We start from the raw sequence: 26,243 nt of genomic DNA on the forward strand, positions 1-26,243 counted from the left end.
GCCCCTGTTCCTCTCTCTCCGTCGAGACAAGCAGCGCAGTTCTTCGCTCCGTTAATGCACTTGTCAGTGCGCTATGCAGCCCAGACAAAATTCTCGCTCATTCGAACAACGGGGTTGCTTACTTGTCGGCGTCTCTTTCTGCCTCCTACGCAGGCCCAAGAGCGGATCGATGCTGCTGTACAGCCGCAAGCGGGTCCGGTACCGGCGTGATGGCTACTGCTGGAAGAAGCGCAAGGACGGCAAGACCACCCGGGAGGACCACATGAAGCTCAAGGTCCAGGGAACCGAGGTATATACGTGCTGCCTGCCTTCGCTTGCACTGTTCCTCGTCCGCCCACACCAGACACTCAGAAGTGTGTGGCATATGCTAAGTTTTCTAGAGACACGTTGCGGTGTCGTTCTTTTGAACGCTTCATGTTAGTCAAAGTGTCCGAGTAAATTTTCAGGACACGAAAGATGACATTGTGAATTTTTATGACGCAAGGGCATTTGGGGCCAAGCAGCGCCATGGCACAAGATGGTTTCGTCTTCTCGAGGTGGGGTCAAAGACCCGTTTCCCAAGCATTTCGTGCTAAAGAAGACAGCAGCAGGCCGGGGGAAAGTGTGTCCCCGTTGTATCACCAGTGGGTACCCCTAGGTTCTGCGGATCGAACACCGCACCTCCCGCTTGGCGAGGCGGATGCTCAAGCCACTAGGTCACCGCTGCGATCAGGAGACGAAAAACCACGAAAAAGACTAATTTTCATGCTTCGTCGAGGCGCAGCCTGACATCGCGGGTGCACTATCCTCCCACATTACTCCGAGAAATGCCCGTCAATTTGTGGCTACACACTTAGATTGCCCACAGCTACGCCTTGTGTTCGCTTCCGCATTCCCCAAACTTCTGGGGACACTTCTATGCATAGCAGAGCGAAAATTTATGCCGGTGCAGCAAATGCGCATTCATTTTCTTTGAAGGCTCATAGCACGCCCTCCATCTAGCTCGTCTGTTGAGTCAGGTGACAGTATCCCTCCTCTATTGTTGGACCTGTGTGCCTGCTACACACCAGACTGAGAGCGCTTGGTAGCGCTGCGTTGTCTTTGTAAGTTGTCCGTGGGGGCTGTTTTCAGTCTGTGCGGTCAGTCAGGTATTGATAGGCGGGGGTTTGCCACGGGATAGCATAAATTTAGTTTTGTCATCTCGAAAGTACGGTGATCGTTCAGTTCCGACCAAGTTTTGCGCTCTGAATTGCACCTTTCGACGAAGAAAGAATTCTGTCACTTGGCTTAGCCTCCCTCTACGCTAGTGTGCACATCCAGGCGCTTTACTTGGTGATTTGATGCCAGCTCTGTATGACGATATTTAGGTACACTATGGTCAGTCGTCACCGTTGTGCCTTCTTCGCTTGCTTGTAACTTCCGACGGGAAAATCAAGAAAGGACTCTTTCAGGGCACGCTATAAAGGGAAACCACCGCTTACGACGCTGCCTGGAACTCGAAGAATGTGTTCCATGGACTTGAAGTGGTGCATACGTGCAAGCCGTTTTCTAGTGTTTCAGCATGCGTTGCCTCGCATCCTTGATGGGCAGATCACTTTCCCTTTTCTCTTTTTTCATTTTCCTTAGGGCTCCACACATCTTCGAGAACCTCACAGTACTAAACACTGTCGATGTTCACACCAGTAGACAAGGTGTGCGCATGAATGGCGCCGCTCCAGATCTCGAAGAATGTTAATTGTGTCCATGCCTGCCGACGAATGCGCTCAAAACATGACTGACGGAATGTCCACATGCATAATCCGGCTCCACGAAAGGGCTGTAAGCTTCGGGAGATAAATGGTTCGCCGATCTGACATTTACTCATTAGTGGCGTCCCGGGAAACCTGCTTTCCGTGTAAAAGCGTTCCTCTAAACCCACGGAAGAGGGCATTTAAATCTATGTACTCTTGCATGGTTTTGTACTGCAATGCTCTTGCAAGGCCGAGAGCTGCCTCGTTACGCGGAGATAACACATCAAGAAACTGTCTTGGGCAATGTGGCGTCGTATCGTCCCTCAGTTTTCGAGAATGAGGACTTGCACGTGTTGAATGCTCAGAAATACGGCTGCGCTCGTTTTCGGTCAAGCTAGGAACGAACTTCCACCCTACTGTTCGTAATAAATATCACACTTTTGTTCTGTAAACTATTTTGACGAACTGTCGGCGTTACAGCGGCTAGGGGTATCGTCACGGTGATGTGCTCGAAGTCGTCTGTAAATTTCATCTAGTTATAATTCTTCATTTTCACATTTTTCGGCACGGCGCACTGTTTCACAGTAACACTTTGTGCACCGTTTTGTTGTCGCGTGACTGGCGTTCTTCTGCGTCGTTAGTACAACGCCACTTGATACGGGAGGCTCGTTTCTCGCCAGTACAGCAGGCAACGCTCATAATAATAATAATAATAATAATAATAATAATAATAATAATAATAATAATAATAATAATAATAATAATAATAATAATTGGTTTTGGGGCAAAGGAAATGGCGCAATATCTGTCACATATATCGGCGGACACCTCAACCGCGCCGTAAGGGAAGGGACAAAGGAGGAAGTGAAGGAAGAAAGGAAGAAAGAGGTGCCGTAGTGGAGGGCTCCGGAATAATTTCGACCACCTGGGGATCTTTAACGTGCACTCACATCGCACAGCACACGGGCGCCTTAGCGTTTTGCCTCCATCGAAACGCAGCTGCCGCGGTCGGGTTCGAACCCGGGAACTCCGGATCAGTAGCCGAGCGCCCTAACCACTGAGCCACCGTGGCGGGTAAGGCAGCGTTCGCCGAATTCTTTCTGTGGACTCGTAAAACAAAAAGTACCGGTTATCTCTGAACGCCTCTTGTAAATGTAGAGTACCACTGCACGTGCGATGTGCCTTTTGTTACATTTGTTTCGTATATGTTTCTATTTTATTTATTATTTATGTTTCATCTTCGATATCATTTGATGCGTGCGTGCGTCAGAGCCTTCGTGTATGTTATCTCTTGTCTGCCTCTTGTATCGCATACGAGACACGGAGTAGCCAAAAGCGTGTTGCTTCGCGCATCTCCAGTTGGTTTCATAGTTTGCGTACTCAGTCTGACTTGCGCAACGATGCTTCCCAAATCTTTATTACCCGATAATCGCATTTCCAACGACTGGCGCCAGTAACACAGTCTCCCTCGTCGACGAAAGCTTCAATTACCCTCGATTATGTTGTAAATGTTGCGCAGCCTCGACTTTATCTTTCTTATTAGATCCCGGTGAAACATGAGTAATGCTGGTTTTAATGATTCTGGTGTGCGGCTTCCTGAGCGGCCGAATGATGTCGGGGGCCCTTAATGTGACCTTTCGCTGCTTGGGACATTAAGGCGTCTAATGTGCGCCGCCTCATTTCACCGCCGCCAGTATGGCTTTCTGCCCTCGTGCTGTCTCGCTACAAAGTCGAGTTAGCTGGAGACCGAGTAGACCAGCTGTTCTCGCTAATGACGTCTTAGATTTCAAGCGCTAGACGCTAGTTTGCAACTCCGCGGGTAGGCGACGTCGGGAGCGGTGCGGTAATCTAGATGGTTGGAAGCCTCACCACGACATCGGACGTTCCTCGAGGCTTGGCTTACTAATTAATGATCGCCGTGTGTCGTGTTGCGTATTGAGCGCGATAGGAGACCGCGGAAGTGCGAAAGAGGGGGGCTGCGAAAATTCTGTCTGCGGCATGCTTTCGCCATAGTTATCGCAGTGAAATTTCAGGCGCTCAATGCGACAGTTCGTTAACGTAAAGACAAAGGAATATGGTCTTCACAGCGCTTAAATTGAGCTCGCAGCCAGGACACGCTTCTAGTGACCTGTAATGGGGCAGACACTGGAAATAACTTGAAAAGTTTAGAACCGATGTTCTTGTGAACGAGACGAACCTGCACAGCTCGCTTGGTGGTGCTGGTAGAGAAAAAATTGCTGTTCTGTGCAGCTGAAGTAAACAGAACGCTCCCAAAATGCGTTCGTGTCAGTCGTGTAAATGGCTTCACATACAGGCAGCTTCGATATTAACGAGAACAGTCAGTCTGCAGCACCCAAGGACGAATGCTGTTGTCAATTCTAGACTTAAGTTGAGAATGCCTCACTGGTAACATCTTTAGAGAAGAAAATTGTTGAAGCAAAGGAAAAACAAGTGCCTTTTAGTCCTATGCGTGGAGCATTCATTGGGTAAATGCGAATAATATGTTCCCTTTCGTTCAGAAACTACATGTACGTCCCTCCAGGAGCAGCGCGAAATTGCGCCGCCTATAGTGTCACCTCTGCAGAGCGAATAGGAAATGGGAAGGTAAAAGAGCTCTAAGTACTCGTAATCTTCGCTCAGTGGAGTGAACTTCGATTCGGTTATGCGGCATTAGCGCGCAGGCGGCCGCGCGGTGAAGTTCCCGGAGTGAACCGAAGAGAGGCGGCTGGCCTGCCGTCAGCTTGCCACCGCCTTCTCCTCCTCCGGCTCGCACGCAGCGAGTGTACACAATGCGCGTCGGGCGCTGCTCCCCCTTCCGCACCGTGCCCCATCACGGCGAAACGCTGCCGTGCGTGCGCGGCTTACCAGGCCGCCCCAAGCAGCAGGCCGGGCGCGCAGGGCCCACGTTGATTGCGGCCCGGGCTGATTGCCGGTTCGACTTGATTGCCGCCGTCGCCGCCGCCACCGCTGCTGCCCGCTCACGCGTCCTCGCTGATTGCCCCGCGGCGGTTCCTTCTGGTGCGACGCGCATTTCCCCCCCCCCCTCCCTCCTCCGTCTGTCTCCCTCCTCTCTTTCTCATTGGCCCTCTTTCTGCCCCCTTTTCAACCTTCCTCCTCTCCACCGCCATCCACCCCTCTGACCTCTAGGTAACCCCCCAAACACTTGTACCCGCTGCCAGCGCCCAGGGCGTCCTCGTCGCATAAGGGCCTGCTCCGAATCTTCCCGAGCCTGCCCGTGGGAAGTCTTCCCCAAATCTCTGCCCACCAGCGTGGTCGTAACCTTTACACCCCGGATCTCGTTTGCAAGCTCATCCCACGTCGGCACCTTCAGCTGGGATACGATCGTTACTGGTACCCCCCCCCCCCCTTCCAGCTGCTGCTGCGGGTCGTGGTGACCGAATTCGGTGTTAGAATGTCGGGCAACTCAGAACTGTACGAGTTGCTCGTGTCCGCTGGATAGTAATGGGTTTGGCGCGAATTTGGTTCTTGTTCTCGTGTTTATATCGGGGCGCTCTTGAGAGTCCGTCTTTCCCACCGCGGTACTACTCGCCTCATCATCCTCTGGCAAAAAAAAAATCTCGAAACAGTTTGGCAGTGTACAAAAGCGGGTTCCTTTTATTCTTTAAAGCACTCGTGAACGATTTAATCTTGAATTTCGCTTGCGAATGTAACGTCACTTATTTTGTTCGTACAGCCCTAAACTTGCAGTACGAGTTCGAAAATTTATCCGGTCAAAATATTTTTCCGCACAAGGCTACAGGTAGTACGCAAGGAGATGGCGAAAATCAGATCGAGGGCTGCAGCTTAAGCCCTTCGACGCCAATGCCCATCTTGAAGATTCACGGCGCGAACAACAGGGACGGACGAAAGCCGAAGGACGAAGAAAGTCAGCTCTGAGCTTGCATTTTTCACAGCGTCGCTCAGAATCTGTGCAAGAACAAAAAAATCACCCAGCGCTCATCGCCCTGATGCGGCAAATATCAGCGCTAGCCTGTTGCGCGAAATGCTTTACTGATTTTGTTTAATCGCCTTGCCCGAGCCCTCTCTTCGCGGTCCTTTGAATAGGTGTGACTGGTTATATGTCGACACGTGTGGCGTTAGCACGATGTGTCGCAACGTCTCGCCTGGTTGTTCCGCCTCTCACACACGCACTTGGGTCACCTCCGTTTCCTCCTCTCTTGCTCCTTCTCTCCTGCTTCGCATTTGTGGCAATAATCACGTGATCGCGGACGCGCCAGCGCAGACGCGGTCGCGGGAATGTAAAACCCAGAGGAGCTTGTCATTAACAGCTAGCGCTGTGAAAACATTCTCACCGGTGTGCTGATGGAGGCACGTGAAGTCATGAATATAGAGGACGCTTGCAGTAGAACCCTGTCGTTGTCCCTTTCAGACGAAGAGTTGCGTTTCTTGCGTATGTAGCTAATATTATATTTGTGCGGTTCACTTCTTACCGATTTACTCGTGTCATCTTATCGCGTGAAACGTATGCGCGACAAATCTTTCAGTAAATCTCGGGTGCAGGCTCACCGCTGTATATGTTTGCTCGTTGTTTAGCTTTTCTCCGCCCGTGTTCGCGCTGTGATTCTTCAAGGTGACACCTAGCCCAACCATCCACATTAGCATGCTTGACTGAGTCATCTCTTCGCGCAGGACTCGATATTTATTTGCGTTTTTACTGCCTCAAGCGTGTTTCCTTTCCATCGTATTAAAAACCAGCGCTAAAAGACACAGACAGAGGACGAGACTAGACACACAGAAGGCGCTGATTTCCTTTACTTGAATTCTTCTTTCTTTCTCCCACCATTCCTCTCTCCCTTCCTCTCTCTCTTTCTTCCTTTCTCTCCCCGTTCCTCCTTTTTTATATCCTGTCTCCCCCTCTATACACGCACACGCTTTTTTTTCTGGGCAGATAGAAATGTTCCTGGAAGCGGTCTGGCCCACACTTATTATCTTAGTGTGGCAGAGCACGCTTTACAGAAGATTTTTCTTTGGCGTTTGCTGCGCACCGTCTTATAATTAGCGACGTTGTTTCCGCTTGCTAACAGTCAGGACCCACGAGGATTCGAAATCTACTTTTGCGGGTCCTACTAATGTAAGATTAACATATTTCATGCGCGAAATCGCGCATTAGCTTTTCTTTTTTTGACCTCGAGGCAAGCTCGTATTTTTTTTTCAGTTTCTATTGGTCGCTTACTGGCGTGATGACTGATCGCTCTATAACCGTTGATTGTCATATATTCCTCATCATTGGCTGTAATCATTATCTTTCACGTGGAGCTCGACTCGCCTTAAATAATGCAGTGCCATAGCCGTTATGTTATTCTGTGTTTCGCTACTCAAGAAGAAATAAGGGTTAAGGAAATGTTATCTACATCGAAGCTTCTTGCTTAACCTAAAAAGGCTACTTTGTAAGCAGACAGTATTTTGGTTGATTAGGTCAATGTTGTTTCCTGGTCCTTATTTTTCCTCCTAATCCGCGCCTGAGGTTAGTGCTGTGCAATACTTGCAGAAACAGCAAAACCACGCATTCTGAGTCGCATAACTTGTGATTGTTTCGCGGTTGTTACGCGGTTGTGATTTAGGGAACGCGACGGAGAGCGACGTCAAAGCTATGGACTAGCATCGGTTACGAGTTGTGTGTGGGGGTGTCAATAGATAGATAAAAAGGACGAGGGAAAGGCAGGGATGTTAACCAGAAAGGGGTTCCGGTTGGCTACCCTGCACGGGGGAAGAGGAATTAGGGGACTAAAAGGAGGAATAGAGAAGGGGAAAAGGGCATAACACACACACACACGCACAACGTTGTCACAATTTGTCACTCAATCCAGTCGCTCTCAAGTAGGCAAAGAGTGCCTTGTATGCCTTGAGGGCGGTCGACTGCTGTAGCCACGGACCGAGGACATTTTGCTCTGTTAATGGGCGAGGATCGAGGCGGTCCAGGGCACAACACAATGTATGTCTTGCACTCGCAAATGCAGGGCACTCACAGAGAAGATGAGCGATGGTCTCCTCACAACCACAGCTTTCACAGGCAGGGCATGTCGGCCATCCTCATCCGGAAAACATAGTGGTTGGTAAAAGCAACACCGATCCATAGACGGCATAACAATGTTGCTTCGCGACGTGCTAAGTTATGCGGAAGACGAAGGCGCAGTCCAGGGTCCAGTGCCTTCAAGTGGAGGTTGCAAAACTCTCCCGTGTTCCAGTGAGGATCCCAATATCAAGACCTGACGCTGCGTGTGGGCTTTGCCCTTTGGCGCTGGAGCTCACACTTTCAGCGTGGGGGTGTCAAGTTCTGCGTTATGCCCGTTACGAAGCGGCAGTATAGCCTCAAGGTTACAATGTCGTTCCCGGGCTGTTCCATAACGTTCATGATGCAGATGCACAAGTGTTGTAAATTCTGCTGGACGGCCTTTCTACCGGGCACTGTTTTTCTTTGGATGATCGCCATCACGGCACCTTTGCGTGCTGCATTTAATGTTACTGCTTTTTTATATCTTTAGCGCAACTACAAAGCGGTGCTTCGTCTCTCCTTTCCACATTTTCTTTTTTTTTCTTTCCTGCGCGCGTGCTTGAAAACTCTCGTTACTTTCTCCCGTTCGCGGAGGTTTAAAATGACAATAGCGGCCGCCCATTCAGAAACCGTCCCAGACCAATAAAACCGGCCTTTTGCTTCCCCGGTAACTCTGGAGACGCCCACTGTCATTCTGTTATTTCCTTTGCTGTCATAAACAAGCGACGAAATAGAAGACTGAGAACGCGCGGCACAGAAAAAAAATTGTGGAATAAATAGAGGTAACGCCAAGGCATCTCCTGTCTCTCTTTTCCTGGTCATTCTCCGGAAAATTTAACGGCCCGCCGAGTTTTATTGTCTCGTTCGTGCACATCCGGTACTCCGCACGCGTGGGCGCTCGAGAATATCCAGTCTTTTACGCGCCGGTGTGTTCAACTTCTCACTTTGTATTTATTTTTTACGTTTTTTTTTTCATTTCGCCGCCAACTGTACTTCTGCCGTCAGAATTTGGGCCCGGCTCACTTATTCCTGGCGTTGTGTGCCTTGCCACCAATCTTGTTCTCCTTTGCGTCAGCTGTGGCAGTGGTCGCGATTTTATTCCTTTTATTTTTTCCTTTCCTTTTTTTCTATTTTTCTTTTCTTTCCGCTCTTTTTTTTTTCGGAGTACCGTAAAGTAATTTCCTCGCGCAAACCGTGCTTCGCCGTTCTCTGGTAAACACTGTGACCTTTCGGTCAGCTGCTTTAAAGTCTCCACGCTGCCGAGGGAAATGGGGCCACTCCCACACTGACGTCGCCCTTTTTCTTCTTTCTTATTTTTTTTTTTTCGGGTGTCGGGCAGGTCCGGTGAATGAATTGCTTTCCATGCGGACGTCGCGAAACCTATTTCTGCCATGTATGAATTGCGGGGCGGTCATTCATTGCTGTCGGCCGGCCTATTTACGAATCACATTAGGCGCTTGCTAATGTGTCTGTCTCGTTTGGGTGACTTCTTGACATCACTCCTCCCTTTCGCATTTCTGGTTTGCTCGCAATGCGTCCTTTTGCGTCTGCATACTTTTCCGTTAACACTGAAACGCGTCAAGTGCGTTGAAGGGCCTTCTAAAACGCACAGACTCGCCTGGTGCGTCTATCGCCTGTATAATTATATAGAGATAATGAAGAAGTATTCCTCTCTCTTTGTTTTGTGTAAGCATGTAAAACTTTACTTTCTGGGGAATGCACAAAATAAAGGTTTTTTTCTACAGTCATTTGCCCGTCATGTCTACACATCTCTGCTCATCTACTTCGAGAGGTCGGTCGTCCTTTTTTGTTTTCTAGGCTTATTACTGGTTTTATGCATGGGTCTGATTTGAGTGTTCCGTTTATTTGTACTTTTTTTCCGTGAATTCTTGCTCTAGTGTCTCAGTAATCAAGATGTAGTTAAGGCTTAGGTGTGAAAGTTGTATGTTGCAAACTTTCACATTGCGGTAGTCAGAATATTTTTTTGTTTGTGTATAGAATTGCTCCTTGCTGTTGTGTTGGAGTTGTGCTTAGGGCCCAGTCAGGTCAATAGTTTACTTTCGCCTTTTGGCATTTGCACTGAAGCGCTGGGTTGTCTGCTTTTTCTGAATAAATAAATCGACACAGATAATGAAATGCTTCCGCCACATTGAGTCACAATACTATATATATTGGCTTTGTGAAACTTGTTTGCCTTTAATAAAAAGGCAACAGTTGAACGGTAACCATATTGCCGCGTCGCAGTGATACTACCCTTAAGTGGAGAGGGGATTTCTCTCTCTCCACTTTGTCTTCTTTCATCCGAGGCTTCCCACAACAGCGCTGGACGCAGTGAAAGAAAAAAAGCAAAACTGTTTCCTGGACCGTACTCGTGGCCGCTAAAGAAGTACAAACTCGGCGGCAGGACCAGCGGTCGTTGATCGCCGAAAAACAGGGTGCATGCGGTGGACGACTAGCCGGCGGTTATTTTGACGGTTCAAGGAAAGGCCTACAAACACACACGCGGGCTGCGAGAAAGCCGATGTGGCGAGAATGTTTTACGTGGAAAGCACAGGCGCTAGAAAACGGAACTTCTGCGCGGATCAGAAACTAAGCACTTCGCGGCGTTGTTTCTCACGTGGTGGTAACGGCGCACAGAAACTACGCAAAACTGTTTACTGAGACAACTTGTTCTCTGGGAACAGAGAATCACCCCGGGGTATTGGACTGTGTGGCGCAACTTATATTCTTCGGATGGAAAGGCGCCGCCGACAGTTGGCTCCTATTTATAGCCACTGCACATTCCAGACAGATCGGCAGTTATCACGATAGTTATAGAAGCCTCTGCGGGGATCGCAGCTAAAGAACACTTTAAAACCGCCAGCACGAGTTGCTTCGGAACGGGAACATTTTAGAGTACCGTGCGTCTGCGTTAAGAGCGAAAGAACACGAACCCAGTGCACGCAATGAACGGTACGGAGCTTTTCTAAGTTTCACAGAAGAATTGCGGCACTTCTCCAGTCCCCTAAGACGATTAGGAAAAGTGAGTCGCCTGATATGCTCTTAGCCACTGCGAAATCAAAAGGGAGAAAGTCAGATTCGTTCGAACGAGGAGTAATGGATATCCGAAAACGGAAACGCGCTTAACCTGAGAAGCTTCGATTTGCGCACATCGACGTCCTGCACGCAACAGCGGCAGAAAAATTGCCGAGTGCGCTCGTGCATGCCGTCACATTATGTGGAAAGCCAGCATCAAGCGAGGCACAATCGCCCTCGATTCGCTTGATTGTGGGGCTGCAGGGCACAACGACGCTGATGCGAGCGCGGAGGCCAGCAGGCGCGCGGAGGCGGGAGGGCAGCTACCGGAGAAGACGACCGCACTCGTGACGCAAGCTAACGCAATTAGGCCGGAACTTTCTCCGCGGGACATAATGGCGACGATAGAGTTGCGCAACGTTGCCTGCACTCTGTACGCGGGTGCGCCTTTCTTTTCTCTCTCTCCCTTCCTTGCACGCAGCATCACCGCTGCCTCTCTCTCCGGACTTGACGGTTCGGGCGCATGCGGCGAGCGTCGGTGCTTCCTCGGTAATGGGATTGAAACGACGGCGCAGCACCAGAGCGCTACTCGAAACACTGTTGCTCGGAAGACGTGAGCGGCCCCAGACGCTGCGCAGGCAGCTGCCTGCCTGGGGCGCACGTGTGCGCGTGTGTGTCTTTGAACAAAGTTCACGGTGCTAGTTTCGGTCGGCCGCGCAATTTCGCTGCGGGGTTGCGGAGATGCTGACGCACTCGGTGGAAGCCGTGCTGTCGTGGCTCGGTGCCGTGCGCGCACGCTCTTCCTGTGTACTATTTTCTTTTTTCCTGTGCTTGCTTCTTTGCGCGAAGTGTGCCTGGTGAATCACGTGACATTTGAAAGAGCCTCGTCTTTATGAGAGAATGGAACCAAAGCATTGTTTCTGGCCATGACTTCGGAGCAAATACGAGCCCTTTGTTTCGTAGCGATCAAGTTTGTAATTTAGGACTAACTAAGGAGTGGTCTGGCATAAAGTGTGTCTGCTGGCAGCTTTCACGGCTCGAGATGAATGTACGACTTGAACGTGTCGACTTGAACATGTGGTCCGTTTCTTCACGTGTTAGTACACTTTGCATGTATAATTGATTATACTCATCAGCAATGATTGGCAGAGAGGTCGGCATGCTCTGTGATTCTGTGGGGTAGGAGTGGGGGGGGGGGGGGGGGGAGCTGTTTTTCCTTAGTGTAGGAAGGGGAACTGCAAAAGATGATTATTATGAGCGAAAGATGAAAGATGTTGAGTGCCAGAAGATAGAAGGGTTACGAGATGGATACAAGATAGGTAAGAATATATCCAAACACGTGAGCAGGTGACTGAACACTGACCTGCAGTGCGTAATGAACGAAAAGAACGCCCGAAATTTCTGAAAATTTTAAAGCCATCGGCTTGTGACTATGAATGTCGTCGTGGTGGTTTTGCCAGTGCGATGATCTCCGACAATAGCCTGCTTTGGAAGCGCGCCAAAAAAATCGTCTCAACGTCACTCTTTCGCGCGCATACATCAGGCATGCCGGAAATCCGTGGTCCGCGGTCTTAGAGATGTTACGAGAAACACTCGGGAGAGTGCGCACGTCCATTTAAGTGGAGATGACGCAGCACGTGCTGCGTCCTATTCTGTCTCCACAAATTACCCTGCTGAAATACTAGTGGGCATCGTTCTCGTATGGTCAGAATAAAAACATGTTCAGAGACATGGTACCTGCAAAGCAAACCATTATCATATCATCACCATCATCATTCCGGTTTCATCAGCTGCGGGACAAAGACATCTCCCGTTGTTCCCCAATTTTTCCTCTCTCGCGCCAGCTGCGGCCACGCTGCCCCGCAGACTCTCCAATTTCATCTTCACGCCTAACTGTCTACCGCACTCTACTGCGCTTATTCCTCCGGGCGAATCGAGTAGCCGATACTTAATTAGCAGCGCGTTTATGTGCGCGCTTTCGTTATCTGTCCTCTTCTGCGTGCAAGAACCCAGTGCTTTCGAAAAGAACTTGCTTAGCACCGCGCCTTCTGTTCCCCAAATATCCTTGTGTACATCATTTTCCTTTCGAATACCTGAAGGGTGTATCTCCCTGGAATGGTTTAGTACTTTGATCGGCTTGGTCGTGTCGTCGCGCTGCTTATCCGACCCCGTCGAACGTGCGTCCTCGTTTGGCGCACGCCCTCTTTCGTCCTCTTTTTCTTTATTCTTTCCGTGCGTGCTCGCTGGCAGTCCGCTTGTTTTCAAAGCGGCGAAGAAGACCCGACTTTTCTTCTTTTCTTTCTTTCTTCTCTTGTTTCCCGTGTCTTCGCCCCGTCCCACTTTTGCCCTCTCTCCTCCTCTTCCTCTGTTTCGCGCTGTATAATTAACGGTCGCCGAACGACGTGAGCGTCCCTCGTGTTTGCGACGTGCCGGCAGCCTCGTGAAGGGCGTGGCTGCTGAAAACACGCGGCCGGACGCCGGAAGGGTGCTTCAGCGCGTGGCTCTCGCTTGCGCTTCATCGAGGGCCCTTCACGGAGTAGGGCGTTGAGAGCGTCGCGGACACGAGAGCTCCAAGAGGGGCGATGGGGGACCCAGGCAGCATCTGCGGAGAACGGCTCCTTTCGCGTATATATAGTGCTCCCCCGCGGTAGCGAGCTGGCTGCTTTGGAGCCCTTGCTCCTGCGTTGGCTCAGCGGATCGCGCGGTTCGGCTGCAGAGCGTGATGAGGTCGGAGGTTCGGCACCCGGCGGAGGCGTTTAGACTTGGCCGAAATGCGAAAACGCGAATGACCTGAGCGCTTGGTGTTCGTGGTATAGGTAACGTTAAAACGAACACAAAGGGGAATAAAAAAAGAGTATGGGTGTTCTCCGCACAAGTTACTGCGTTTGCCTCGAGTAGCCGATCCGCGGTATGAAGAAATGTAAGGAAAGCGAGAATTGTAGATAGTGCGAAAACAGATTTGGGGGCGGGGGGCATAGAAACGTAACACAGCGGAGACGAAAATATGGTTTGGTTTATAGGGGTTTAACGTCCGAAAGCGACTCAGGCTATGAGAGACGCCGTAGTGAAGGGCTCCGGAAATTTAGACCACCTGGGGTTCTTTAACGCGCACTGACACCGCACACTACACGGGCCTCTACAATTTCTCCTCCATCGAAATTCGACCGCCGCGCCCGGGATCGAACCCGCGTCTTTCGGGCCAGCAGCCGAGCGCCACAACCACTCGGCCACCGCGGCGGCTGCAGACGAAAATATGCGCTCGGGTGTCCAGCAAGACATCAGGAGTTGAAAAACGGCCGCGGCAGCCGAATTTATACTGGGTGATTTTTTTTTCTTTTACAAATTTTTATTTTAAGAACGAGACGTCGGTGTGTTCTGTTGAGCTGGATAGTACAGAAAGGCGGACATTAGGTACCTCATATGTATCAATAATTAGAGGATGGGTTAACTTAAATTAACTAATAAACTTTTTTATTTTTGATGTCAGGCGTCAAGGTTATACTGCGTAGCTGCTGGTCGCCAGTATCGAAGGTGAGCTCTGTTTTAAATTTTTCTTATCGGCATTGTTATTCGGAATATCGAACGTCAAAAATAAGTATTTGAAAGCTGGTTTAATTCACTTTCTCACATTACCTAATTATCGTATGGCGTCATTGCGGGTTGTATCGCCGCTGAAACCAAGTTAACGTCCTCTACATTGCCTAATACACCAACTGCGCCTGTATTTTATGCAATAAAAGTGCGACAGACGCGATTTTATAAAAATATAATGCCGGAAAGCCAACTCAGCGAGCTTTCAAATGCGTATTTTTGGCGTTCGATATTTCGCAACGCATTGCCAATGAAGAAAATTAAAAAACCCAGCTCACCTTCGATGTGGACGGCCATCAATTTCGCAGCGTAACCTTGCCGCCTGAAATCAAAAATAAAATGTTTATTAGTTAATTTGTGTTAATTAATCGTCCAATTATTGATCCGTATGAGGTACATATTGTCCGCATTGCTGTCAATTCAGCTCAAGAAAGCTCAGCGACGTCTCTCTCACGGTTTTCGGAATAAATATCTGTAAAAGTTAAAAAAAGATCCTGTATACAATTGGAATGCAAAAACTGTAGAAAACTATTGTATACTGCGATCGCGGTTGCCCGTTAAAGACCCCCAGGCGGCTGAAATTTGTCAGGGGCCTTGCACACCGTGAGCCTCAATGCGTACAGTGTTGCTTTGGCTTCTAACAAGCCATAGGTTTAGTATACGAACGAAAAAAAAATAACCTGCTCCTGTAAATCTCGGGTGAGAGCTTTATATGTTTTCTCGTTGTTCGGCTTTTCTCCGCCCGTGTTCGCGCTGTGAATCTTCAAGGTAAGACACCTAGCCCAGCCATCCACATAAGCCTTCTTGACTCAGTCATGTCTTCGCGCAGGACTCGATATTTATTTGCGTTTTTTCTGCCTCAAGCATGTTTCCTTTAGTTGAATTCTTTTCTTTCTTTCTCTCTCTCTCACCCTCTCTCTCTCCCCTTCCTCCATTTCTGTCTCCTGCCTCCCCCTCTACACACGCACACTCCTTCTGGGCAGATGGGAATATTCCTGGAAGCAGTCTGGCCCACGCTTATTGTCATAGTGTGGCAGAGCACGCTTTACATGGGCTTTTCTTTGGCTTACGCCTCAGGTCGGCTGTGCTTTGTCTTATAATTAACGACGTTGTTTCCGCTTGCTAACAGCCAGGACCCACGAGGATTCGAAATCTAGCTACTTGTGCGGCTCTTACTAATGTGGCATTAACATATTTCATGCTGCGCGAATTCGCGCATTTGCTTTTCTTTTTTTTTTTACCTCGAGCCAGGCTTTTTTTTTTCTTCAGTTTCTATTGATCGCTTGCTAGCATGATCACTGTATAAGCGTTGACTGTCATATATTCCTCATTATTGCTGCTCCATATCCGTTATTTTATTCTGTATTTCGCTACTCAGGAAAAAATGAGGGTCAAGGAAACGTTATCTACATCGAAGCTTCTTGCTTAACCTAAGAAGGCTAATTTTACTTTGTAAGCAGACAGTAGTTTGTTTGAATAGGTCAGCGTTGCTTCCTGGTTCTTATTTTTACTCCTAAAACGCGCCTTAGGTTAATGCCCTGCAACACTTGCAGAAACAACACAGCCACGCATCCTGAGTCGCCTAACTTGTGGTTGTTGCGCGATTGTTACGCGGATGTGATTTAGGAAACGCGACGGAGAGCGGTGTCAAAGCTCTGGCTAGCGTCGGTTATCAGTTGTGTTTGGGGTTGTCAAGGTCTGCGTTATGCCCGTTACAAAGCGGCGTTATAGCCGCAAGGTTATAATGCCGTTCCCGGGCTGTTCCAGGCTGTTTTTGGAATAAATATCTGTAAAGGTTTTTTTTTTTTAAAGGCATCCAGTATGCAACTGTAATGCAAAAACTACTGTGTACTGAGATCGCGGTTGCCCGTTAAAGAACCCCAGGCGGCTGAAATTTGTCCGCGGCCTTGCACTCGGTGAGCCTCAAAGCGTACAGCGTTGCTTTGGCTCAACAAGCCATCAGTTTAGTATACGAACGGAAAATAAACAGCGCGCTCTTGTTATTCTACTTTTTTTTTCCTTTGCGGACTTACGTATTATGCGACCCTGCTGGGCGCCATTTGTGCCCATAGCAACAAATCACCCTCTGACTGCTGAGTTATCGCTCCCAAATTTCTCCGTCCAGACCTCATAGAGACCTCATAGACCTTCCGTACCATCCCGGCCGCGGCGGTCGAATTTCGATGGAGGCGAAATTCTAGAGGCCCGTGTGCTGTGCGATGTCAGTGCACGTAAAAGAACCTCAGGTGGTCAAAATTTCCGGAGCCCTCCACTACGGCGTCCCTCATAGCCTGAGTCGCTTTGGGACGCTAAATCCCCCATAAACCATAAACCTTCCGTACCGCTTTGAAGGAGCAGACCATAAGCTGAGACGCTCTCGCCCCTTTTTGTGTTTCTATAGAGACTTTATTTCTGAATCTACTGCCTTCTTTTTTCTTCTATGATCTCCCGTGTATATACGTATGTAGCGCGCTCTGCCGTTCTTTCTTGTCATAGGCATTCAAAACAGTTCAGTACCAGACAACTTGGAGTTATCCAGCCTTCGTGTCTTCCTTCATACATTTAATAGTGCTCCTAACGTGCTGAACCAGGCACAATGTGTGGCCGATCGATGCGGTTTCTGCGCTGAATCAAAAATGCACACGCAAAAACGGCCGTGGTGTATAGGCACGTCGCGTTAGGTATATATACGGTTCCAGCGAAACCGTTTCGACGCGTTCGTCCTGTGTGCTTTGTATGGTCCTAATGGCCGTACGCGTATCGACGCCGGTAAATGGCGCAGCAATACCGCTCACGTGCACGTGATTATGCCGCCGAGTTGCCGGACAAAGTGCCGTTAGCCGCGAACGGGCCGGACGAACCGGCATTACACGGCAGAGCCTTTTACGGCGTGTCCCCCCCAGTTCGGGACTGCCTTGCCGCACGGCCATTTGGTATCTGGGCCGCGTTTCTTTTAACGCTGTATCGCGCATCTCTCTATCCTTGTTACAGCCCGTATCGCTTCTGCTTTCCATAAAGAGCAACACGCGATAAGTGTTCCGCGCTCTTGCGGCAGTAGTAAATGCCGCCTTTTTTTTCTCTCTCTTTTTTGCGGACCTGCTTCCAGGCCAGGCCGCGCATTCGTCCCTGACCGGTGCAGAGCGGGCCAGTCACGTGACCGGCAGGAGAAAGAGGGGGCGGATAATGCTTCGGCGGGCGTCCGGCTAAATGGGAGACGCGTAGAGGGGAGATAATTAAGCCTTCCGAGTCCCTGCCGGGTGGCCGCCCGCTGCTTTCGCCGACGCGCCCGCCGTAATAGCGAGCGCGACCGTTGTCTTTCCTTCTCCCCTTTTTCCTTCTCCCCCTCCTTCGCGGGCCCTCTTCCGGTTTATCGACGCGTGCGGCCGCTGTTTGGTGCGCGCTGCGCCCAGTAGAGGCCTTCCACTTTTTTCCGCACTGCTGTGTCTCTACTTTCAGTTTCTCTACCGCTGTTTAATTTTCTAGTCCTATGGCTGAACCTTATCCTCCCCCCCCCCCTCCCCCCTCCCCAAATTGCTTGTGTAATGCTTTTTTGTTTTTTTCTGTGTGAGTAGCGCGTTTTCGTTAACTCCCATCGGTTGACGCCTCGCTTACGAAGGTTTCTTGTTTCTGATTGAGCAGTATCCAGGCGTTTTAGGGGCCGCCTTTTGCGAGTGGCTTTCCTTGACGCTGTTTCTTGTGTGTCTTTCTGTAGCGCGATATTGTTGTTTTTTTCGCTCTTACATCCGGTTATGTTTCCACTGAGAGGGAAGAACGGTGTTATATTATGAAACGCTTTGCGTAGCTCAATATCAGGCCAGAAAAAAAAAAGAAAAGAAAGACTCGAAATGGGAAGAGGGAGAAGCAGGATAAGTTGGTTATGAAGCCATTTTTGTTGCTGTTTCGTCGGTATCGTGAAGGTGACAGCAACGCATTCCTGCCTACGCATCGCAGTTTGTCGCGATGTCTTGCAGCGATTTTTTGTGTGCTTGTGTGTGGCTCAGTTGTGCCGTGAGCGGCGTCGCCGTGTTGTTGGCGTAACGCTTCACGTAACCATAGCGTGGTCACGTGTCCGTCGGTGTCACCGGCAGGGAGTAGCCGTCAAAGCGCTCTCCGCGCACATGTTGGTGGAGTTTCTTCATTGCATCGCAAATAGCGATGGGGTCAGACCCATTAGAATGAGAAAGGCATTAATCGAAGGCTCTTTTTTGTTTTTGTTTTTATTTCGCAGTTTCTTTCCTTTAATTGTTACCGTGATACGTATGATGTTCTGCGTGGTACTTTGCCCGTATCGATCCAAGGTAGCGCGCGAGGGGGCTTCCGACATGCAGACTTCAGTGCGCAACAGGGAACTGCCCGCTTTTGAGACGGGTGAGGTTACACGAAGACATTTGACGATTGTGTACGCACTGCGATGAGTCGCCAGTGCCGAAATCCATTCGCCTAGACGGTTCGAAGTTTGGCCATTGTTGGTCCGTGCTGTACGCGAAAACGAATGCACCCAGATTGTTCAAAAAAATCGTCTTGAAATTTCCACCACCTGCATTTGTGTTATTCCTGAGTTATCTCGCTATTTGGCTCTTCCTTGCGTCATTGTGCAACGTCGAATGCTTCCTTGTAAGCCCCCTTCGTTGTCTCTATTTTGTGCTTCATCCCTTCGTGGTGCTTTTCTCTCATCGTTGCTGCGCCTAATGTTACGGTCCGACACTGCATTGTCCTGTCAAGAGTCTTTATCTCCGTCGTTACCGTCGCTGTATTCCTCGCGCTATCAACGGAACTTTCTCTTTCCTCCTTCCGTTCTCTTCGCCTACGCCTACTGAGTCTTCGTTGTACACATCAGCGGGAGGGAGAAAAAAGAGGGCTATTCCTTTATTTATTTATTTATTTTTCCCCAGCGTATACGCCGGCTCTTTTATTTTCCGCGCATCGGCAACCCGGTACCCTTCGCCGCTTCGTTCCCGCGCCCGTCTCTCTAGACCGATTGCGCGGCCCGCCCGTGTTTCTAGCCGTGTCCTATCTAATTGGAGATACGGTCCCACAGCTCTCCGGAACACTCCGCCGCGCTGTTCGCTCTCTCTATTTGTCTCTCCGCGTCTTTATCTCGCCTTTCTGCTACAGTTGGTTCTAACTCCACTCCTTGCTCGCCGTATCTCTCTCTTCCACCCTTTTCTTTTTTTTTGCGTTTCGTAATGGCGGCCGTGGCGTGTCTCGCAGGGCCGCGGCCATCTGTTTACCCCGCGGGACTCGACGGCGCTCTAAGCCCCACCCCCCCCCCCCCCCCCTTTTCCCCTTCTTCCCTTCTCGTTCACACTTTTCCCCTCGCGTCTTATCTGGCGGGCATGCCCATCTCCGACGAGTGTTAATTGTGACGGGCGTTAGCGCGGACACCGTCGCTGATCGCGCTGATAAAGCTCGGTTTGTTTCTTTGCTTCGTCCGCTCTAATCAAGAGTATTCCGCTGAGGACGCGTTGTACTTTCCCTCGGGGGTTTCTTTTTGTTTATCGCTTCACTTGGCTCGTTTGTTTGCAGCTGTAGAGAGGAAAGAAACTTTGCTGTCGCGCCGAGTCCGGCGCATGCCCCGAGATGCTGTCCCTGCCGGGAACATTCAGGCCACTTCCGCGCGCGACCGGTACGTGCAAAGGCCGAGTGATTTATCCGGCGTTCTTCGCACGCGCGCTCGCGGCTTTCACTAATAGCCGCCAGGAACTGTGGTCGCCATCTGTTCAACGCCATCTGTCATCAGCTCGTTCTTGAACGTAAGAGTCTCTCCACTAGTGACCCCCCCCCCCCCCCTCCAGTATAGTTTTCTATCAGGATCTCGCTGATTTCGTGAAGTTTTAGCGCCAGATCTTGCCTTTTCTTTCTTAAAAAGCACTGGACGCCGTTAGAGAGAGGAGCCCAAACCTCAAGGGTACTTATCTAAACTCCGAATATTCGCAAAAACACCGAAGTCTGTTCTTTCTATACGAGACGTCTGCCTCCTTACTCGAGGCTGTGGAGATGCTTCAGTCGAAAACAAAAACCCGTATAAGAGACGTGTACTCATCTTGGTGTGCGAAACTTGTCGCCCTGTTTAGGAAGTTGGTATCAGGCGCGAGCAGAAGGCCGCCGAAGCGTGCGCAGCCTATTGAACGTGGCAGGTGAGAGCCTACTATTGCAGCTGGCAGCATTTTTACAGCCATTCTACAAGGCGTCCCGGCACGTTGCCTAAGAACGTAGAGTGGAGCGCCCAATATGATTGGTACTTCACGGGTGACCCCTAGATCGACGTCCGAATTGTTGACCCTTGTGGGAAACAGGGTCGCCGCAGGGATTCGCGCGGCTGCGAAGATGCCTACAGGGTAGTAGTGCGGAACGAATGCATCGTGAAGAAGCTTCAACCAGAGATCCAAACTTGTCGCATTAAAAAGGATGAAAAGGGTCGCGCTACTTCCTTTGTACTCCCACTGTAGGCGTATTCGTATTTAGAGCGTACATACGTGCTACTAGCCAGCATTGTCCCCGAGCGTCTTTTAACATCTTAAGCACTAATGTCGAAACGAGCATTTTCGAAGTTGGGTGCTATCAACACAAGCGTGCTAACACAAACAAGTCAAAAAGAACAACAAGCCTGTTACTACAACTGGCCTACAACTACAACTGACGTTTGTACCAGTAAGGTGTGAAAAAAAAAAAATAATGGTCCGTCTGTGATTTTATCACACCGCTTGTAAACTGTCAATTTTTCTTTCGCCGATGTTCACCGATTCTAGCGTTCGCACCGCACAAACTATAGCCGAAAAACACCGATTTCCCAGAAAGAGAAAACAACACCGAAAAACAATCGTCGATTTTTCTCAGAACTTAACACCGGAAATTCCGTGGCCTAGCTATGTACGGAACATATAGCGCTAAGACACCAGGACGAACAAGATTTATTCATTTCATGTGAAGTTCTTATACAGACTGAATATAGCAGAAACACTACCAGGCTATCATGCCGTGAGTCACCACATAACACACACTTACTTTTTATTTACATCATCAAGGAAATCAATTTCTTTATTTGAGAGCGAGATAGAGGATGCACTAACCATTTATCTTTCAGTCTTCGTATCTACCTGGCATCTACAATCTCACGTGTTACTTGCTGTTTATTTTTACTGATGATTTGGCATTCTTTGAGAACTGGATGGCACCCCACCGGCTTGCAATGCAAACGGTGTTGAGCAAGGTTTCCTTTGCCGTTCTCCAAGTTCCTACTATGTTCTCGAAGTCTTTCATTTACACACCTACCGGTCGGACCAATGTAATATTTTCCACATGACAAGGGCAGTGAATATACGACGCCTTCTACACATTCTACACGGTTTTTTGTGTGCTTTATTGTGCACGTTTATTTTTTAACGGCAAAGGGATCGGTCATCCTACGGTCATCCTACAAAGTTTTGCCAGTTTATCAGGTGCTGGCATGGCAGACCAACTCGCCCGAACAGCCACTCTAGCCGTGTAGCCCACTCATGAGGCTGCGATGGAAAAGGGGGAACGATGTGCAAAGAGAAAGGAGGAAAGGGATGAAGCAGGGGTGGAGGAGGAGAGGAGGTGCCTCAGTCGTGTATGCCCGCCTGGAAGAAAGCGCGCCCAGCGACGAACCCGAGGCGGCTGTCCCGTGTCGGCCGCGTCATCCTCGATCAACCGAGCCGCGGATTAGGCCCAACGTCGCGCCAGCCCAGCCTAGAGTAGAGTGGAAGGATGGCCCGCCGCTGCACGGGAAGCCAGCGGCGGAGCTCTGACAGATATTCCGCCGGGATGGGCCGTCGCTGCCCCGTTGGCAGCGGAATTAGCCTAAATGGCTTTGGCGCCCGGCGATTCCTTGGTCCTACCTCGGTGGCGAAGCGAGGAATTACCGACCATCGCCCACGCGAACATTGTGCTCCTCTCTCTCTCTCTTTATCTCTCTCTCTCTCTCTCTACGCGCGTTGTCTTTCCCCGTCCTGTATTCCTCCCTCGTGCTAGAGAGCGTTTCGAGCCACGTGTGTGTCGCCCGGTGGGAAGACGGGTCTTACCTAATGCGACTTGCGGGCCGAAGCCTTCATTTGCGGCGGATATGCCTTTCGCTGGTTCGCCTTTTTTATTTATTTATCGATCGCGGTCGCTGCGACGTATTTCGGGAGACACGCATTAGGCTTTCCAAGGCGTGACGCTTTGGAGCTGCCTAATTGATTTATGAATAGCGCGTCACTGGGTGGTGGCTCTCAGTCAGTGTCTCGGGGAAGCAGCTGCTGGCGAACCTGAGAGAGAAGTTGGGGCTTGGGCACGAAACCGAGGCGTGACTATGTGTAACCTGTGAGAGTGTCGGCGAACATTTTACGAGTTGTGATCATGCCCGACGTACCGGGTAGTGCGGAAAGATAAGGGATTAACACTGTCGAAAGCGCGATGACTATAAGTAATACGGGTTGCTGAACACCTCGATCTAACCTGTAATAGTTGAAAGAATGATCGTTATTGGTTTAACGTGAATTTCACGTTCCAAAAGCAGCACTGCGGACTTTGAGTCACGCCGTAGTAGAGAGCTTCACATTAATTTTGACCGCACGGGGTGCTAAAATGGTCGTCAAAGTCTCTGCACACGGGACTTTTTTTTTTTTACTCTGCTTCCACCTAAGTGTGGTCGTTGCGACCTGTATCGAATCTGCGCACTGCCTCCGTTCAATTTAGGGGCCAGTAATTATCCTCGACGAGCAGCTCTCGTATAACCACGCGAGACTATCGTCTAATTTCATCGGGGCAAAGGTACAGGGAGCAAAAACAGAGAGCGTAAAGGGGAGCAGATGGACGCGGGTGCCGGGCAGCTAGCAGCCGCCGCGCTGTTAAAAGGGTAGTTCCGCTTGTTGCTGGGTGCACTGTCACGTTTGTTCAACGCTGTTCCAGCTCCCTGCCTAATGAGAGAGAGATGGCACTTGTCGGAGCTCCGTGCAACAACATTTCAGTGCCGCCTCTGTATACCCTCTTGCGGGCCGTCCACTTACGACAGCGGCCGCTTTCAAGTCCCACGCGTCCGGCTGGATGAGGTATCCCAGAGCACGGCGTTCGTTCAACTGCCTCAACTCGCGAGACCACTCTCTCGCTTTAGTAGCGGGCACTCAGCGACAGCTGTGAGCCGCGAAAGTTCCGTGGGGGGAGGAGTGGGCAGGCACTATGCCTTCCCCGTCCCGAGAGGATGTAGAGAAGAGTGCAGTGGGATGCAGGGAAAGATGAGACGTGGGAGACTAGCCACGCTGGTGAGTTGCAGCGCGTCGGCGAAATGTAGCGCGTATAACATAATCGCAGCTATTCAGCGCGAACTCGCGAACTGGAAAACCGAGAATGTCAGAAAGGGAGGAAGGCCTGTCAAGACATTTCAGCAAATAGTGTACCTCTGTGCATTATAGGCATTAACAAATATACCAAGTATAGCGTGCCTTTCAGAACGAGGCTTGTGGGCAGGTCACAGAGCGCGGGTTACTTTAGCTGTGTGCGCTGATGTCGTATTTGCTTCCTATAGTTTCCAGTCGCGTATGCCCCAAGCACTGGTTGTTTTTGGTTTTGCTGTCTCTGAAAGAATGGCACATGCTGTTATGCCCGGCGTGCCTTCCAGCGTAGGGGGATAAAGACGCGGGCTCCCTCGACCAGAATTTCAAGAAAACCAACGGGAAGGCGATTGAGGCTTCTGAAGAAACGCTGCTGCCTGACGTTCGCGGGAGCAGTTGCAGGAGCAGCGACGACAATGGCGTCCCCACGTGGCCGAGTGTGCCATCGGGTCGCAGGACGGAGCGTGGCTTTCATCAGTCACGCTGGGGTTGACAATTGACGGAGAGCTGCGCCTTCTACAGACGTTCAGCGTTTCGGACAACAGGCGAGGAAGTGCAAGGTCTTTCACCCCCCTGCTGGGAAACGGCTTGACATACCTGTACCACGTGGGCGCATGCCTGTGCTACGGAGGCGCATGTCGGTGCCACGAGGGTGCATTCCTTTGCCCCGTGGGCACATTCTGGACCCACGTGCGCGCCAACCTGGCAGCTATGTTGACAACAACGTGACCGTGTCTTGTACCCTTTCCATCGACGAGCTGAGAGAGCATCAGCACCACGCCTGCCGTGGGCGGTACCATCAGTGTCATCGTCCGCACGTTTGATTGGACATCTTTCTTCGAACTGTGTTCCCCAGCCAGGGATCTGCGGAATACGAAGGGTATTTAACGAGCTACTGGTTTGTTACCAGAGAGACCTTTTGCGGGGAGAGACCTCGATTGCGGAGAGACACCCGTTTCCTAAGACTCCCCTTTACTGAGAGGCACTCTCATTAGCTTTCACTTGTACAGTGTGTAAATAGTTTGTATAAAGTTTTCCTTGCCTTTTCCTTCGTAACCACGTCTCCGATCGTCATCGTCCTTTCTCCGGCCCGACCACACTACCCTGAATCCCAACAAGTGGTGGCAGCGGTGGGATGCTGCTACCTCCACTCCCAACAAGTGGCGGCAGCGGTGGGATGCTGCTACCACCACTCCCAACAATACCCAAGGGGGATTGGCCGTGGTTTGGTGCATACCCAAGCAGATGAAAAATTCACCCTTACCTAATACGGTATACCTAAATAAAGTTTTAGGAGTCAGGGAAATTGAATAATGAATTAGGAAAGATTTTGACGTGGTAGGAATGGAAATCGAAGACACGAAGATATGAAAAAAAAGAGGAAAGTAAAAGAAAGAAGACCTGAAAGAAAAAAATATGCCGCCACCGTCTAAAAGACATTGAAGTAACGAGCGTTAGCTGCTTGGTAGCGCCATCTATCGTCTATGCGATGTATTACCACGTGATTAGGCTACTTTTCCATACCTCACGGCGAACGGGCGCCTACCGCCTTGCGGACGGATATTTTTGACCAATTTGGCCCGAAAATGTTTTTCGACTCTTTCTTTGGAGGGCCATTTTTCCTTACCTCAAGGCGGTAGGTGGCCGGTCGCCATGAGGTATAAAATAGTGAGCTGCCGAGTGCTGGCGTCACGGCCGCCATGTTAAGCCTAACCACAACTAAATATTAACTTAAATAGGCGAGATTGGTGTCTAACATGTCCTACTCATCGAGCCCGTTACGAATATGCCATTATTTAGATCATGGCGTTGTCGGTTAATCAATTATAAGAAATTAAATCTAAGCCTAGCCATAACTAAATATTAACTTCATTAGTTAATTTTGGTGTTTAACATGTTCTACTCATCTAGAGGATTCTAATTATCTCATTCGTTTTATGATGACCTCATTAATTACTGAGTTATAAGTGATTAACATAGTCGCATGACTAGTTAATTATGACGTCACAAAATCAGTGACCTCACCAATCAGTCACCAATTCGATATGCTAATGACGTCACCAGTCAATCACCAATTGGGTTGCTATATCGATTTACTACGGGGGCCGCCATCGACGTCACAAAATCAGTTACATATCACCAATCAGTCACCAATTCGATATACTAATGACGTCACCAGTCAATCACTAGTTGGGTTGCTATATAGATTTACTACGGGGGCCGCCATCTTGAATTCCTCGGACTTAGAAAATTTCACGCCGAAGGGAGGTGGTAGCAGACCCAAGAAATCGAGAAACGTGTTAAGAGCTAACGCTCTTCAAATTTCTTTTTTGCAATAGTATATCGATATAGAGAAACTCATACACCAGCTTTAAGACATGCCCTTTGACGGCTGCACCGAAGGAGAAAGGGACGGGTATAGTAAACGGCAACCCTATAATCGAGCGAGGGGAATTTGCAAATCGTGTGTGATGCTTGGGCCTCCACCTTCTCGTTCGTGCAACGCATGCCCGAGAGCGGCGCTTCTGCGCCCTCAGTGCTGTAGGTTAATGGTCTGATAACAGCTATCTTATTATTCACTACTTT

At 49.8% G+C, this 26,243-nt stretch overlaps 1 protein-coding gene across 5 annotated transcripts in view; it reads left to right on the forward strand.

The window, feature by feature from the left end:
- Positions 1-26,243, forward strand: part of Camta (Calmodulin-binding transcription activator) — a 388,479-nt gene that overhangs the window by 322,766 nt on the left and 39,470 nt on the right. For all 5 annotated transcript variants that reach the window (XM_077653404.1, XM_077653405.1, XM_077653406.1 and 2 more), the window contains one exon: positions 154-289. In XM_077653404.1, coding sequence (XP_077509530.1) covers positions 154-289 — 136 coding nt within the window. The remainder of the gene's footprint in view (positions 1-153; positions 290-26,243) is intronic.

This window comes from Amblyomma americanum, chromosome 2 (assembly GCF_052857255.1).
Source record: "Amblyomma americanum isolate KBUSLIRL-KWMA chromosome 2, ASM5285725v1, whole genome shotgun sequence".
In the NCBI taxonomy this organism is placed as follows: domain Eukaryota; kingdom Metazoa; phylum Arthropoda; class Arachnida; order Ixodida; family Ixodidae; genus Amblyomma; species Amblyomma americanum.